Source organism: Physella acuta, unplaced genomic scaffold (genome assembly GCF_028476545.2).
Source record: "Physella acuta isolate Inbredline_101_S28 unplaced genomic scaffold, ASM2847654v3 ptg000386l, whole genome shotgun sequence".
Classification (NCBI taxonomy): Eukaryota; Metazoa; Mollusca; class Gastropoda; family Physidae; genus Physella; species Physella acuta.
Window position 1 is genome coordinate 18,469 of NW_026731905.1, and position 14,235 is coordinate 32,703.

The window sequence follows — 14,235 nt, forward strand, 5'->3', positions numbered from 1 at the left end:
ACAACTGTTGTTTTGGTTTCCAAATTGACTTGAAAAGTTAGAAATTTATCTGGCCAACATCCAAATCAGCTCTTTCTTTCCCCTGAAGGTTATATTAAAAAATATAACCTGGTGTGATATTTTTAAACAAAGTATCTGATGTCTCAGGGAGTCATGCAAGGGACTATCAGAAAAAAATGCTTACAATGAAAACCCAACAAGTGGGGAAACTATATCTTCAAACCAATAACACAGTTAAGCAGTTCATTGGGTTCCTTCTATATGTAACACAGCCTGATTTTTAACAACAATGGCTAAATTCCTTGATTACATGGCAAGAGGATCACCAAAGTTTAAATTTAAAAAAAAAAAATAAAAAAAAAAATAGGACAAACAGTTTGCTTATCATTAACACTGTAAATATGCCATTTCATAAAAATCTCCTCACACATTAAATCTTTAAGAAATTATTTAATTTATTGTTAAAATAAACTTAGAATACATGTAATTAAATTGATTGATGAACTCCATTTGCCTTAAAAATGGAATTCAAAACTAACAGATAAAATAATTTACTTACAGAATAAATCACAAATGAGTTTCTTTGTATAGTTCTAGAGAAGAATTACAAAGCACCAACTAGATCATTTTTACCTTACTAGAAGATTTAAGGAGACAACAACTATAGTGGCCCATGATGAAAATGTTTACACAAAGAAAATCTCTTGAATAAATAATATGTAGGCTACAGGGTTCATGGCAGACTTAAATAAACAAACTTTATAGACAGCTTTGTAAAAAAAGGTTGCCAAATTTTTTTAACACAAAATACAAAAAACTTGTTAGCATCAAGTCTTAAACACATAAAAACAACAACCTTGTCTTAGATAATTTTTTAACAGAACCTTAAGCTTAGAAAACAAATTGTGTATAACAACTTTAAGATTTTGCCATTACCAGGCCTTTAAGTAAAATATTTTAAAAATAATTTTTATTAGCTGACTGAACAAACAAATGTTTTACAAATTTAAGCACATCAGTTCAGCCCTTCAGTTTAAGTAAAACAAAAATTGATCATTATAGTATACCAAGATATGATGGTGAAACTAAATAAGTTTATTTGTCTCCCTTTGTAAGGAAGAATCAAAAGCTGTTGAATGGAATGCTAGTGATGGACTTTATAAGATACTTGACAGAAAATTAATTAACCAATCACAGTACAAATAGATAATTTATGAAAGATGTAAGTTACTGAAACCTAGAGGCACCTACAATACAAGCAATACAAAACTCGACTGCCACACAAAGTTTTTCAGGAATAATTGACTTCATGCATGTACAAGAACAAGAATAAAAAAATAAATGATATAAAAAACATGGCAGGATTCAGTACTGTTGTACCAAAACAAATGTAAACTGGCAAAGAGACATCAAAGACTAGACAAAGCAATCCCTGTTAGAGTTCTCTAACCGTAATTGTGCAAACAATTGTGCAAACAATTTTTAATGCCAGCATTGACAGATAAGAAAAAAAACAACACAGCTCTTAGCTATTTTATAACATTCTAGACTATTTTTATGGAATTAAATATTACTGAATGTTAAAACTGTATTCAATATCTCTCCATGTTTTTACTTAATGAAACATAAAAAGATTACAACCTGATACAGTCCTGTGTATTGTGTTACCATATATATATATATTCCTGCTTACTTATCCTATTAATACAATTCAATAACAGTGATGGCTCTTATGAAAATGTTTTCTAAAACCAAATGTAAGAACTAAATAAAAAGGAAGGTTAGAACCAAAATCAACCAAAACTATTAAAATGACAGCAAAACCTTTTTATCTGTAAATTTAATTGTTTTAATTATGTAAAGATTTCAAAATGTCAATCCATTTTCTGAACACCATACACGCAGAAAAAGTATGATAGATGTTAGATGTAAAAAAAAAAACAAATGGGAATAAAAATTGACTTGTAAATTTGCATTTTTACTTTTTTGTAAAAAAAAATTACAATGATGTTCAAAAAAGAATATTTCTGTGTATATAAAATACAAGTTAAATGATGATAATAAATGTGTATACACAATAAAAAAGTAAATTGTCCATAGTAAGAGAAAAAAGATCCTGAACTAATTTTTCTTAATGATCTACAGGGTCATGTTATAGCAAAGTTCATGTTATCTTCAATACAATCTGACCAGCTTTTTAATACAGATTTAATAAGGTCTATTAATTTAAATAGATATCCAGCATATATTTAACAAGATCTTTACTAAAAAATAAACAAAGATGACACAATCTTTGAATGCAGAGCAAACATGACATCTAAGGTCTGAGCTCTAGCTCAAGGCCAACATCAAACGTGGGTCTCTACATCTGGTGAGTTACTGTCGCTGTCCGGCAGCTGGTCAACGTTAGCAAATCTGACCCCTAGCCGGTGGTGGAAATCTGACTCCTCAGCCGCCATTGCTGCAGCATTCATCTCAATGATTGTGCTGAACGAATGCTGGACCAGGTCCTCGTGACCGGCATTACTCCTCAGGGAGCTCCTGTGAGCAGAATCTAGAGAGTAGTCATCATCATATGAAAGTATGGATCCTCTCCGTGCATTGTCTACAGACAGGGTACTGCTTACAATTGAGCTGCGTCTACCGTCATTACTTGCAACAGAGCCCCTCCTGCCTTCATCACTGTAGCTGTGGAAATAGCTCCTGTGGTGGGTTTTGGGTGATTTAGCCAGACACTCGTTGCTTGTGGAGAGAGTGGCGTGGTGCGCTGGGGAGAACTCTGCCTCCGAGGTTGAGTCCGAGTCTGACTTGTCGATGGCTAAAGCTCTGGCTAAGTTGCCGATATGGTCATGGTGGTGGGGGGTGGCACTTGTGGGGAGGGGAGTGGTACCTGTGGGGTGCTGGGTAACCAGGCAGTGGTCTGGGGCGAAGGCAACACGCTGTGGAGGGCTTTGTTGTTTCACACTACTGATAGGCAGCTGGGCTGGTTCTGAGGCCAAAGGCAGGGCCATGTCTAATAGACTTTCCTTGGACTGGGACATGAAATTAGAGCCTGGTACAAATTCTGATGAGCCGGTGGGTGTTGGGTGGACTTGAACACTGCCCAGGAGTGGAACAAACTCCCCTGAGCCTTGCGGAGTGATAGGGCTCTTTGGCTTGTCTAGGACTTTAATGTACGAAGCAATATCAGAGAACGTGATGCGTTCATCAACATCTTTTGACCACGTCAGAGTCTTGCTCGACGATGGAAAATCTTCCGAGACTATTAAATCCATGTCACTTTTACCCGATCTACTGCAGGAGGAGCTAGACATGGTCTGAGAAACACTGCCTAAAATATCGTCCTCATTTAAATTGTGCAAAGTCCCATTGGAACCTTTGGATATGGTGAAGGTGTGATCAACACGCGGACTTGATGACACTGTCTGTTTACCTGGGCTGCCACTGGGACTGTCCCCACCCAGCTGAAATGTTGGTCTGGTCTCCTTCCCCTCCTGTATTGTCTCCAGAGGCTCTGGTGCTTTGTTCAGTTCTACGGCAACTTGTGTAACATCTACTTCCTCTTCCTCTTCATCGTCATCATCCTCCACCTCATCCTCATCTTCCTCTTCAGACTCCTCCACAAACCCTGACACAGCTGATTTCAGAATGGCTGTCTCGTACGTCAACTGCTGTACAATGCTGTCATTCCTGCGCATCTTCCTCTCCCTGATCTTCTGCAGTTCTGTCTTGTGCCCGAACCTGTTAGCACTGCTTGGCTCCTGCAGACTTAAACTCCTGTTGGACAAAGCCTTGCTTGTGTTGAGGGAGGAGCTGTGCTCACTGTAGCTGGCCCCGGAGCTCGAGTGAGTGATTGGTCCGACTTGCTGCATTGTTTGTGACACATCGGAGGTGTCGGCCTTACTGTCGTCGTCACTGCCGCCCTGCGTCTCAGCAGCTATTAAAGACTGGACGGCGCTCCTGAAGAGCTGCCAGTCCCCAAACCTCATGCTGATGACCGGCTGGAGCTCAGACAAGTCACACATGGCCAGGACCAGCCCTGACACGTTGTTCTCTCTGATGCTGTTCTGGTACTCCCCAACACACTTGGGGCTCAGTCCCTTCAGGCGAGACAAGAGGTCACAGACGTCGTCAACAGAACACTTAGATAGCACAACCGGCTTAAAATAATTCTGAAAAATTAGAACAAAAAAATATTAATTGTTTTCAATTTTAGACATACAAATTACTATAAGCACTGATAATTCATTTGTTTCTGTGACCTTGGCGTTTGAAGGGATAATGTGGTCAGAAACAAGTGAACCGTAGACTGTCAGGTCTGAGAGAGAACTTTACCTTTTTTTACTCTGATAATTGCTTGAACGACATATAAACTGTTAGTTAACTAATCTCTATGTATTGTCAGACTTTATTTATTTTAGCCAATTTACTTTTATCAGAATATTTTATCAGAATAATTGATAGTAAAAAAATCATAGCAGCATTTACATATTTACCATATTATAAGATAAAAGAGGCTAAATAACAATAAGTCTAATAAGTAAATACGGTAAAAGAAAACTCACAGTAAAAAAGTCTTTAGGAGTCTTAACATTGTTGCCTTTGTTGGTCTGTTTGTTTAACTCCTGCTGGGTGCTCTGTGTCAACATCATCTGCTGGGCCTGGAGGTAGGACGGCAACAGGTGGGGGTTGTGCATGGCGGCCAGGGGAACAGTGGGCTGGGGGCCGTACATCCCGTACATCAGGGGTGGGTGCTGCAGGCTGGAGGTGAAGCGGGCGGGGGAGGAGAGTAAAGACGGCCGCTCGTGGTTCAGATCTCTGAGGAGGTTAGTGGACATTGAGGGGGGTGGAGGGGGGAAGACACCCCCTAAAGTGGCCAACTCTGCCTGGTGCCTCTCTATGTTATGTTGGGTTTCTGGAATTGTAAATAGATGGGAGATTGATAAGAAATGTACAGATAAGAAATGTAAAGATATGAAATGCTTTGGTAAAATTTATGTCAATAAAATAAAAATAATATTTATTCACATAATAGTATTATAATATATATATTTTTTATAATAATATTTATTCACATAATATTATTATAATATATATATTATTATAATGTTGTTTCACAGAAAATTAAAAATTATTCTAACTTATAAAAAGCAATTTTAATTATTAAACAATATAATAAATATAAACTTCAATAAGTATTTATTATTATCTTATGAATTTTTTCAATGAAGCATATCAGATAAAGTGGTAAAGTATAACAGATTGAATACAAGGAAAATAAAAAAAATAAAACCTCGAATAAGTTTCCTGAGATAAGGATCCAAGTTGATTGTACAAGGGAGGAATTTCTTCAGATCAGCCACATTTAAAAGTGGAAAGTTGCCAGATTTTGAGGTCAAACTGGCCTCCAGTTTTCTCACATTTCTGTCAATCTCTAACAGAGGGTCCTGCTCTTTGGAGGATGGAATGCTAGGGGCAATGCTTAAATGGGAACAGAAAGTAAAAGAAATAACAGTAATAAATATTACTGCATTTAAAATTTAGTTTAAACAGTACCTATAACAAAAATTGATTTTTTTTAAAATATTAGAGATTTTAAAGTAAAAGAAAACAACAAATTTTTAAAATTTAATAATTTCTAATTAAAAACAGTCCATACAATTTAAAAAAATCATTACAATAGAATACAGAATTTTAAACTGCTAAAAATATTGTCATATGGGATGACAAGTTATTACTTACCGTTTATATAGTGAATACAAAGATGAAGAGTTTTCAACCACGTCAGCTTCCTCGAAGTAATAAATAATCCAAGACAGACGGTAGGGCCATTGTTCTATAAGATTGATCCAGGCGGCCAGTCTGTGCCACTTAAAGTCTATGTTGTAAGCCCTCAGTAAACGCGCTGTTGAAGTGATAGAAACTAGATTAGTACAATAACAAATACACCACACCACTTAAAATCTATGTTGTAATTCCTCAGTAAACGTGCTGTTGAAGCGGTAGAAACTAGATCAGTACAATAACAAATACACCACTCACTCAGCCATCACTTAGTAACCAAGTTATACAGAAATCATCCTTCAACATAACAGGTGCTTGTACTGTTTAGCTACAATTTACTTTAAAACTTAAATAACAATGTTCTGGTATATAACAGGTACCAGTCCTGTTTTGTCACAATCTTCTTTTAAAGCACATATAAAATTTTCTTGTTTATATAAATACACTTTTAAATAAAATTCATACAAAGAAGTATATTTTACTGAAAATTATGACCATCCCTCAATGTAAGGAGAAAGTTGAGCAAAATTATTATATCCACCTGAGCTAGATTTATGTAACTTATCTAGAGTGCTTATAAAAACATTTAGTTCACAAATTAATGATTTATGTCTGAGTCATGTATTAGAGGCCTAAAGAGAAACTCATACTAACAAAACAAATATAAAATTAACTGTCCATCTCTCTCATGGGAAATAACATCCAGCCCAATTTAAGGTTAGGCATCACTTCTTTAATATGTTTCAGACAGAAACAAAGGAACCATTTTGTTATTTTGTTAGGATCTAAAACTGGATGAATTCAATGTAATACTTTAACTATCAGTGAAAGCCGAGCTGTTCATTAAACTGATGCGTTTGAGTTAGGGTTGGGTGTACTTCGTTCTAAACCAGATGGAAATTTTAAAATTTATTTGCATGGGACAAACCCCATCTTCAACTTTCCATGCTAAAAGGTTAGGTTTAGGTACACTTGTGTTGTATACCACACAGGAATAAAAAAATGTTTTACCAATGACAACCACTATCATCAACCTTGTCATGTGGTAGAGTTAGATGCACTTAGCTCTAAACTAGCCACAATAAAAAATATTTTAACAATGACAACCACTATCATCAATCTTATCATGTGGTGGAGTTAGATGAGTACTAATTTCTAAACTAGCCACAATTAAAATAATATTTTACCAGTGACAGCCACAATGTTCATCAATCTTCTCATGCTGCGCGGGTTGATGTCACTGAAGTAATCGTTCTTGGCCAGCGTGGTGGTCAAGTCAAATGAACTGGCGTAGATCATGCCAGGGATGGACCCAGACAGGCTGCCACCCACCATGTGACTTGACCCCATGGCACGCGACGCCTTGCGGCCTGACTTGGTGTCACTGCTGACACTTGTGAGGACAGAGTCTTGCTGAGAAACAGAGGATTTAGTTGGGTGATTACAAGACAGCTTCAGGCAAAGGTAGTGTAACATATTAATTCAAAACTGGACTCAAAAAATATCCCAAGTCTATTGTTTTGATGAGCATCACTAAAGTGTCTTGCTGACAAACACTTTCAGTTTCATTAACAATCCATTTCAGATGAAATAGATAACATAAATGTTTCAATTTAAATTCTAATAACACAAATATAAAAGTTTTATAATGACAAGCTTTTAAATGCCCTAAACATAAGAAAATATACATAAATGCTCTAAAGTAATAGAGTAAATAAAGTTGTTTTTTTTTGCTACTGTAACAAAAGGGGACAGCGTGGCCTACTGGTAGAGCACTAGACTGCTAATCTGAAATTCTCAAGATCAAATCAGGCATTAGAACCTCTATGTGTCCACCCAGTTCTGATGTGTACCCAATTCACGTTAAGGAAAATAAAGTTACTGACCAAGAAAGAGATGTAAAATAAACCAAGAACCCAAGCTACTGACAGGGAAAATAAAGTTACTGACCAAGATAGAGATGTAAAATAAACCAACCAAGAATACAAGCTACTGACAAAGATAGAAATGTAAAGTAAAACAAGCAAGAAGAGAAGCTACTGACCCTGGTTGTCCTAGATGGGGATGTTTCTCCACCTTCAAACAGACTGGGGGCTGGCTCCACCTGTTGTATCCTCATGCCCTGGGACTGAAGGTAAAATGGCAGGTGCACCACGTTCCTCAGGTAATCAAAACCATTGACATTGGTGTCTTGAAAGGAGGTGCGCAGATTCTGTTCAATACCTGCACCAAACAAAATTTGCCATTTAACTTGCAGACAAAGTATCACTGTACAGGTTAAGGTATGGATAATGCTTGTAGGTAAAGGTATGGTCTGGAATGTGAGTGTAAGATGGCTGAGTCGGAGTCAAAAGGTCATGTGGCTTATAAAATGTTGATATATAATGCTTTATTGTTTTGAAGGAAATTGACTTCTATATTAGAATTAAGTAGAAGATAATGCTTACATTACAACAAGATAGATTGAAGTGGTGAGGTGAGGAGTTTGAAAAAAAATGTCAACCTTTTATAATGATGTGTGGATCCACAGCCAGGATGGTAATGAAAGGCGAGCCATCATCAGAGAACAGAGATTTGACAGTGTCCAAGACTTGGAGTACCTAGCAAACATTGGACTACATCAGCATGGATGGTGCATTTGTTTAAGTCATTATACAGAAACATTTTACAATTTATGGCAAGAGAGTGCAATTTCCACCCCCAAAGACTTGCATTCAGTACAAGCGATCAAGTCTGCATTTTGATTTCAGGAGTATTGGGTTTACAAAAACTTTAAATACTACACAGATCTTAACAAGTCAAGATCAGTTTTGTCTAAGGTAGATCATGTACAAATATAGAGATTCTATCAATGCATTTGAAACCATAAAATGGGGTCCTGTGACCACCGTCTAAGTAGAAGCAGGGTCTATGGAACAGAGCTGTTTGAGAACCCTTTGATCCAAGCCACTGTGTAATGTTGACCTACCTTGTCCTGCTCACAGCTGTCCAGACCATCAACAATAACCACCATCCTGGTCTGGTCTTCTGTAAAGCTGTCCATGCAGTTGACCATTTTGCTCATTAGATCAACCTGTCATACATACACATTATTCTCTTATCAAATATCTTAAGTTATTCAAGTTCATATAATATTTATGTAATCTATTTGAAACTGTTATTTAGGTTATCACTTCAACATCTGTTTCACTAAACTGTGCATACAGGGGGATAGTGTGCGCAGCACTATGTCAAACCATCTTTGTTTTCCTAATTGTAGTCAGGTACCCATCAGAGCTGGGTGGACTCAAGGATGTCCTACAGACTAAATCTAAACTATTTACATTTAAACTATTATTTTTTTAAATTGTTATAAAATATCTAAATTTAGAGTAAAACAATATCTTTGAAAGCTCAACAAAAACCCAGCTATTCAAGTGGGGTAGTTTCCTTAACTTCCTTTCAATATCTCTATGGATCAAAATGTAAAGTTGGGCCCACCTCTCGCTTCAAGTGCTGCATGAAGCCATCCATCTTCAGCTCATTGATATGTTCAGCTGCTCGAATGGCCAGCTTCTTCTGAGAGAACACCAAGGCCATCAGAGCCTGGCCCCAAGTGTACATGTTGGCCACGATGGCCAATCCAACAATGCTGGCCAAACCGATGAGGAAACCATTCAGCACTGCACTTTTTTCTATGCCATAGGCCACAGCTAGCCCTATTCCAACTTGCACACATATCAATAAAAAGATGACTATGATAAAGTAAGGTATACAGCAGATGGACTTGAAATTACTGGTCCTGGATTCTGAAACAAAATTATTTAAGTTTATTTTAATATTGTAAAAAAAAAAAAACTTTGTAATTCATAATAATGCATATTCATTTGTTTAGCTATTCAAAATGATTAAAAAATATGATAATGATTAAAGACTATTATATTATATTTGTTTTAATATGCTAATTTATTAAGAATTCATGAAGATAGAAAATATATTTATAACTATGTCCTATTTTTATTATTATGCCATGTTAGGGTAATGCTAAGTTTCATTGTTTTAATGTTAATGCTTGGTTTTTTTAATAAAAAAAGAAGAATAGTAACAGGACTATTGTTACCAGAAGGCTCATACAAAAGGAGACTGGAGAAATGCATACCTAACACAAACATTTACATTTAACTGTATTTTAATATGAGTATTAGGACTCACTGTGAATGTGTGGTTTAAAAACTCTGAAAAGTCTGGCAATGAAGATCCCATATTCCTTCTCCACAGCCTCACAGAGGGTGCCTATCATGGCCGCCAGAGACTTCTCACCCCCTACACTTGTCAGTCTAGTGCAGTCAGAGAACAGGAACCTGAAGGCAAAACATATGGACCATAAAATATTGTACTACATGTTAATAAACAAGTTATTTTAATTCAGCACAAATCACAGCACAGGAATCATGTGACAAAAATATGTGTATTACAAACATTTGCACCAAACTGTTTTAACCATGTATACATACGAGAGGGTCAGATTCCTTCTCATAAGGTGCATGAGTGGAGTAAAGTTATTCTGTTTCTATTAAGGACATTGGTATTCAGTATTTGGATAAAATAAATGCATTAAAAAATTTGGCAGAAATTCTGATGTAATAATAACTTAATTGAATGACTTAGTTCTTGCATACTAAAGCCCACCTTAATATACCGTAATAAAGATAAAGCACTGCTAATATACTATCCATAAAAAGAGAACAAGAATACACAACCAAATGACTCACCTCACAGAAAACAGTCCACCAGACTGCCTATCTGCTAGTTTCTTCTGCTTGGGTATACAGAAAAGCATGCGTAGAAAGAGCAGCAGTAGCTTTTGTTTTCTTCCGAGAGCAACACTGATGCGATTGACAGCAGCCAAATCATACTTTTTCATTAAAAATATGATCATCCCTGATGTCAGAAATAAGTGGCTTAAATACATGCTATAAGCAACAGAAAGGGAGGGTTATTTATTAATAATAGTAAATTTTTTAAAAATTTTAATACATTTAATAGCTATTACTAGTGAAGACCATAGTTTACTACTTAAACTTTTATCTGAATTTTCCATGTAGATTAAAGAAGTTCTAGAAACCAGTAGGTTTCTGAAGGCATGGTATATGCAGCTAAAGTATCGCTAGTACTATCCACAGGCTTCTACACTTTCCCTGATGTACTGTGATATGTGTAGTTGTATGCTTGAACACATTACACCACTAACCTGTACATAATTCACATACAGAAAATGAGTCTGTGCTAACCTATAAATCCAAATTCAAATGGCACCAGTCCTAGACCCACTGCTAGACCCAGCTGCCAGCCAAAAGCTAATCCAAAAGTTTCTCCCAGGATGGAGTTGATGACCAGCAGGAGGAAGGCCATCAGCCAAGACCAGGAGAGCTCAGCTTGACTGTTTTGTTGGGTGAATGACGTCATCTCCACTGTATGAGACATCAAGTTTATAGTGAAAATGTTAAGTAAGTGAATGATGTCATCTCCACTATATAAGACATCAAGTTTATAGTGAAAATATTGAGTGAATGACATCTCCACTATATATGACATCAAGTTTTTTGGGAAAATGTTAAGTAAGTAAATGATGTCATCTCCACTATATAATACATCAAGGTTTAGGTGAATATGTTAAGTAAGTGAATTATGTCCTCTCCACTATTTGACATCAAATTTTAGGGAAAATGTTCACGATTTGACAGTAAGAATTAAAAATATTGCAGCATAAAAATAAGTTTCATGTAGATTCTAACAACCATCAACTTTTTTATTAAGGGATTATTTGAGAAAACGGTTATGATATTACTAATATACATAGGTGTGTCATTCAGCACTTCTAATAAAATATTGATTTTGGTGGCTGTCATCTTTTTCTTTTGTATAGATAATTGTAATAACATAGCTCACATACAGAATAATTTCCAGGGCATACAGATGATCCTAAAACAGGCTTAACACAAACGTATTCTAATGGCTATCCATCTTTAGCAAGGTAGATTAAAAAAGTAAAGTTCCCTTTTCAAACCTGATGGTCTATAGGGCAAGTGAAGTAGAGTTCACTTGTTTCTGTGACCTCGGCATATGAAGAGATAGTGTGGTCAGCACTATGCCCAGCCGCCTTTACTTTCCCTAACTTGAGTTAGGTTCCCATCAGAGTTGGGTTGACTCAGGGACGGTCTACTGAATTGAACCCGGATTCGAACTCGAGACTTACAGGTTAGCAGTCCAGCTCTCTACCATTAGACCACTCCGTCCCATAGCAAGATTGGCTTTGCTATAATTCATTCAGACCCCACCACCTTTGACATGAACAACCAAAGGAAACTTCACTATATGAAAAACCTTCTATAGTTGTGTTTTCTTATAGTGTACTGCTTCAAAATGTTTATCTTCATTGCACAACAGTCTCAACAGTAAAGAAAAAAAAATCACAAGTCTCAGCAGTAAAAAAAATAGAACCTAACCTCTAAGTTTATCCAAGAGGAAAGACTTGCCACTCCCCCATTTGGCATAGAGCCCCAGGGTTATAGGGGTGATGAGGCAGGGCTCACTCAAGATATCAGCCAGGGCTGAGCTGTAGATCTCATACCCTAACAAGTTCTCCGCGTCGGTGGCGTTCAGGTTACCTGGTCGTGGAAAATATGGAGGGGTGTTTTTAGGTAGTCTAGGACAAAAATATAGGTGGGTTTAAAGTTACCTATGCACACAACAAAAATAGTTTTTTCAGGTTACCATAAATAATTTTCATCAATTTGACAAAAGTATGTCTTTTATATAATCTAGCGTAAGAAAAATATAATTTTCAAACAAAATTGATTTTAAATCAAGTTACAGATTATAAGAAGTAGCTGTTCAGGAGCTAACTTTAAAATTTTAATTTACTTGAGTCAGATCTAGATTTTATTAATCAAAAATTAATTAAGTGTTAATTATTTGGCCAATTACATTTCCCACTTACAGCACAGATATAAAGGAACAACACTTAACATTCTAATTATTAACACACAAAACTGTGTATACTTAAAAACTAACTAGCAACAACATTTTATCTGGCCATAGCAATGACCATATTTGGACAGTACAGAACCAAAGTTTAACAGCTAAAATCATACTATGCTAAAGATGATAAACACTGGAACATCTGGCTGCTGGTGTTAAACAAGGAGTTGTGTCCACTAAGTTATCCCCGACAGAGCCCCACAACGTACCATGACCATATATCTGTGGCAGAATCCCCCGCTGGTGGTAGGTATCCATGCTGTAGGGGGACTCCCCTGCCTTGTTCATCTTGTACAGCAGGCGGCTGTGTCTGGGGTTCCTCAACAACAGCTCAGTGATTCTCTTGGTGCGTGCTCTGATGGCGATGTGGAGGGCTGTGTCGCCACGCTAGAGTGGGGGAAGTCAAGAGAAACAGGACTTGACTGATGTAAGATATAGGACCAGGACTTTGTGCAGAGAGTAAAGACACACAGGACTTGACAGATACAAGGCATAGGACCAGGACTGTGCAGAGAGTAAAGGGGCACAGGACTTGACAGATACAAGGCATAGGACCAGGACTTTGTGCAGAGAGTAAAGGGGCACAGGACTTGACAGATACAAGGCATAGGACCAGGACTTTGTGCAGAGAGTAAAGGGGCACAGGACTTGAGTTGACAGATAAAAGGCATAGGATCAGGACTTTGTGCAGAGAGTAAAGGGGCACAGTACTTGATAGACACAAGGCATAGGATCAGGACTTTGTGGGAGACAGTCAAGAAAACCTGAGTCTTACTTTACAGGTGTAGCATAAACAGGACAAGAGCCTAATAGGGTTTACAATATAAATAACAAAGTTTAAATGGAAACATTTTCCATAAACAACTATAATACCTATAACAACTAGATTAATTTGTAAAAATAAATCAAAACTAACTTTGTCCGTAGCTGAAACCCTGGCACCTTTTTCCAGCAGCATACGCACAGCTTCCTCATTCCTCATGCGAACTGCTCTCAGCAGAGGCGTGTCATCATCCTAAAATCAATTCATTTTAATTGACAAAAGTTAAAAAATATGAAAGGAATAAATCAGTGAATCAATTTTTCCTTAGTGGTATAAAGATACTGAGTCCACTTCACTTAACAGTTTGATCAAACTTGATATAACAAGTTTTTAAAACTGTTGCCAGGAATTTAAAAAATATGAACAAGATGACTTGCCTGGACTGGAACTATCTCCACCAAAGTGAGTTCCTATCATTATTTAGACTGACCACATGTGATTGCTGCATTTTTCCAAATAATGATCAGCTATCTGCTAGACATAAACGGCTCTGCTAGATGCTACATATAAGCCCACCCATTTGCTACATAAAAGCCCATGTTGATGGTACATTAAAGCCCATTTTGATGGTACATGAATGCCCACTTATATGCTATATAAAAACCAAC

The 14,235-nt window shown here is 36.8% G+C and overlaps 1 protein-coding gene across 2 annotated transcripts in view; it reads right to left on the minus strand.

Moving 5' to 3' along the window:
• Positions 1–1,324: 1,324 nt before the first annotated feature.
• Positions 1,325–14,235, minus strand: part of LOC131942059 (kinase D-interacting substrate of 220 kDa B) — a 28,016-nt gene continuing 15,105 nt past the window's right edge. For both annotated transcript variants that reach the window (XM_059301746.1, XM_059301747.1), the window contains 15 exons: positions 13,721–13,819; positions 13,014–13,191; positions 12,270–12,431; positions 11,055–11,234; positions 10,536–10,704; positions 9,976–10,124; positions 9,265–9,572; positions 8,753–8,857; positions 8,288–8,384; positions 7,829–8,007; positions 6,972–7,197; positions 5,743–5,905; positions 5,294–5,481; positions 4,566–4,915; positions 1,325–4,172 (listed from right to left, as the gene is read on the minus strand). In XM_059301746.1, the coding sequence (XP_059157729.1) occupies positions 2,349–4,172; positions 4,566–4,915; positions 5,294–5,481; positions 5,743–5,905; positions 6,972–7,197; positions 7,829–8,007; positions 8,288–8,384; positions 8,753–8,857; positions 9,265–9,572; positions 9,976–10,124; positions 10,536–10,704; positions 11,055–11,234; positions 12,270–12,431; positions 13,014–13,191; positions 13,721–13,819 (4,377 nt within the window). In that variant the 3' untranslated portion in view covers positions 1,325–2,348. The remainder of the gene's footprint in view (positions 4,173–4,565; positions 4,916–5,293; positions 5,482–5,742; positions 5,906–6,971; positions 7,198–7,828; positions 8,008–8,287; positions 8,385–8,752; positions 8,858–9,264; positions 9,573–9,975; positions 10,125–10,535; positions 10,705–11,054; positions 11,235–12,269; positions 12,432–13,013; positions 13,192–13,720; positions 13,820–14,235) is intronic.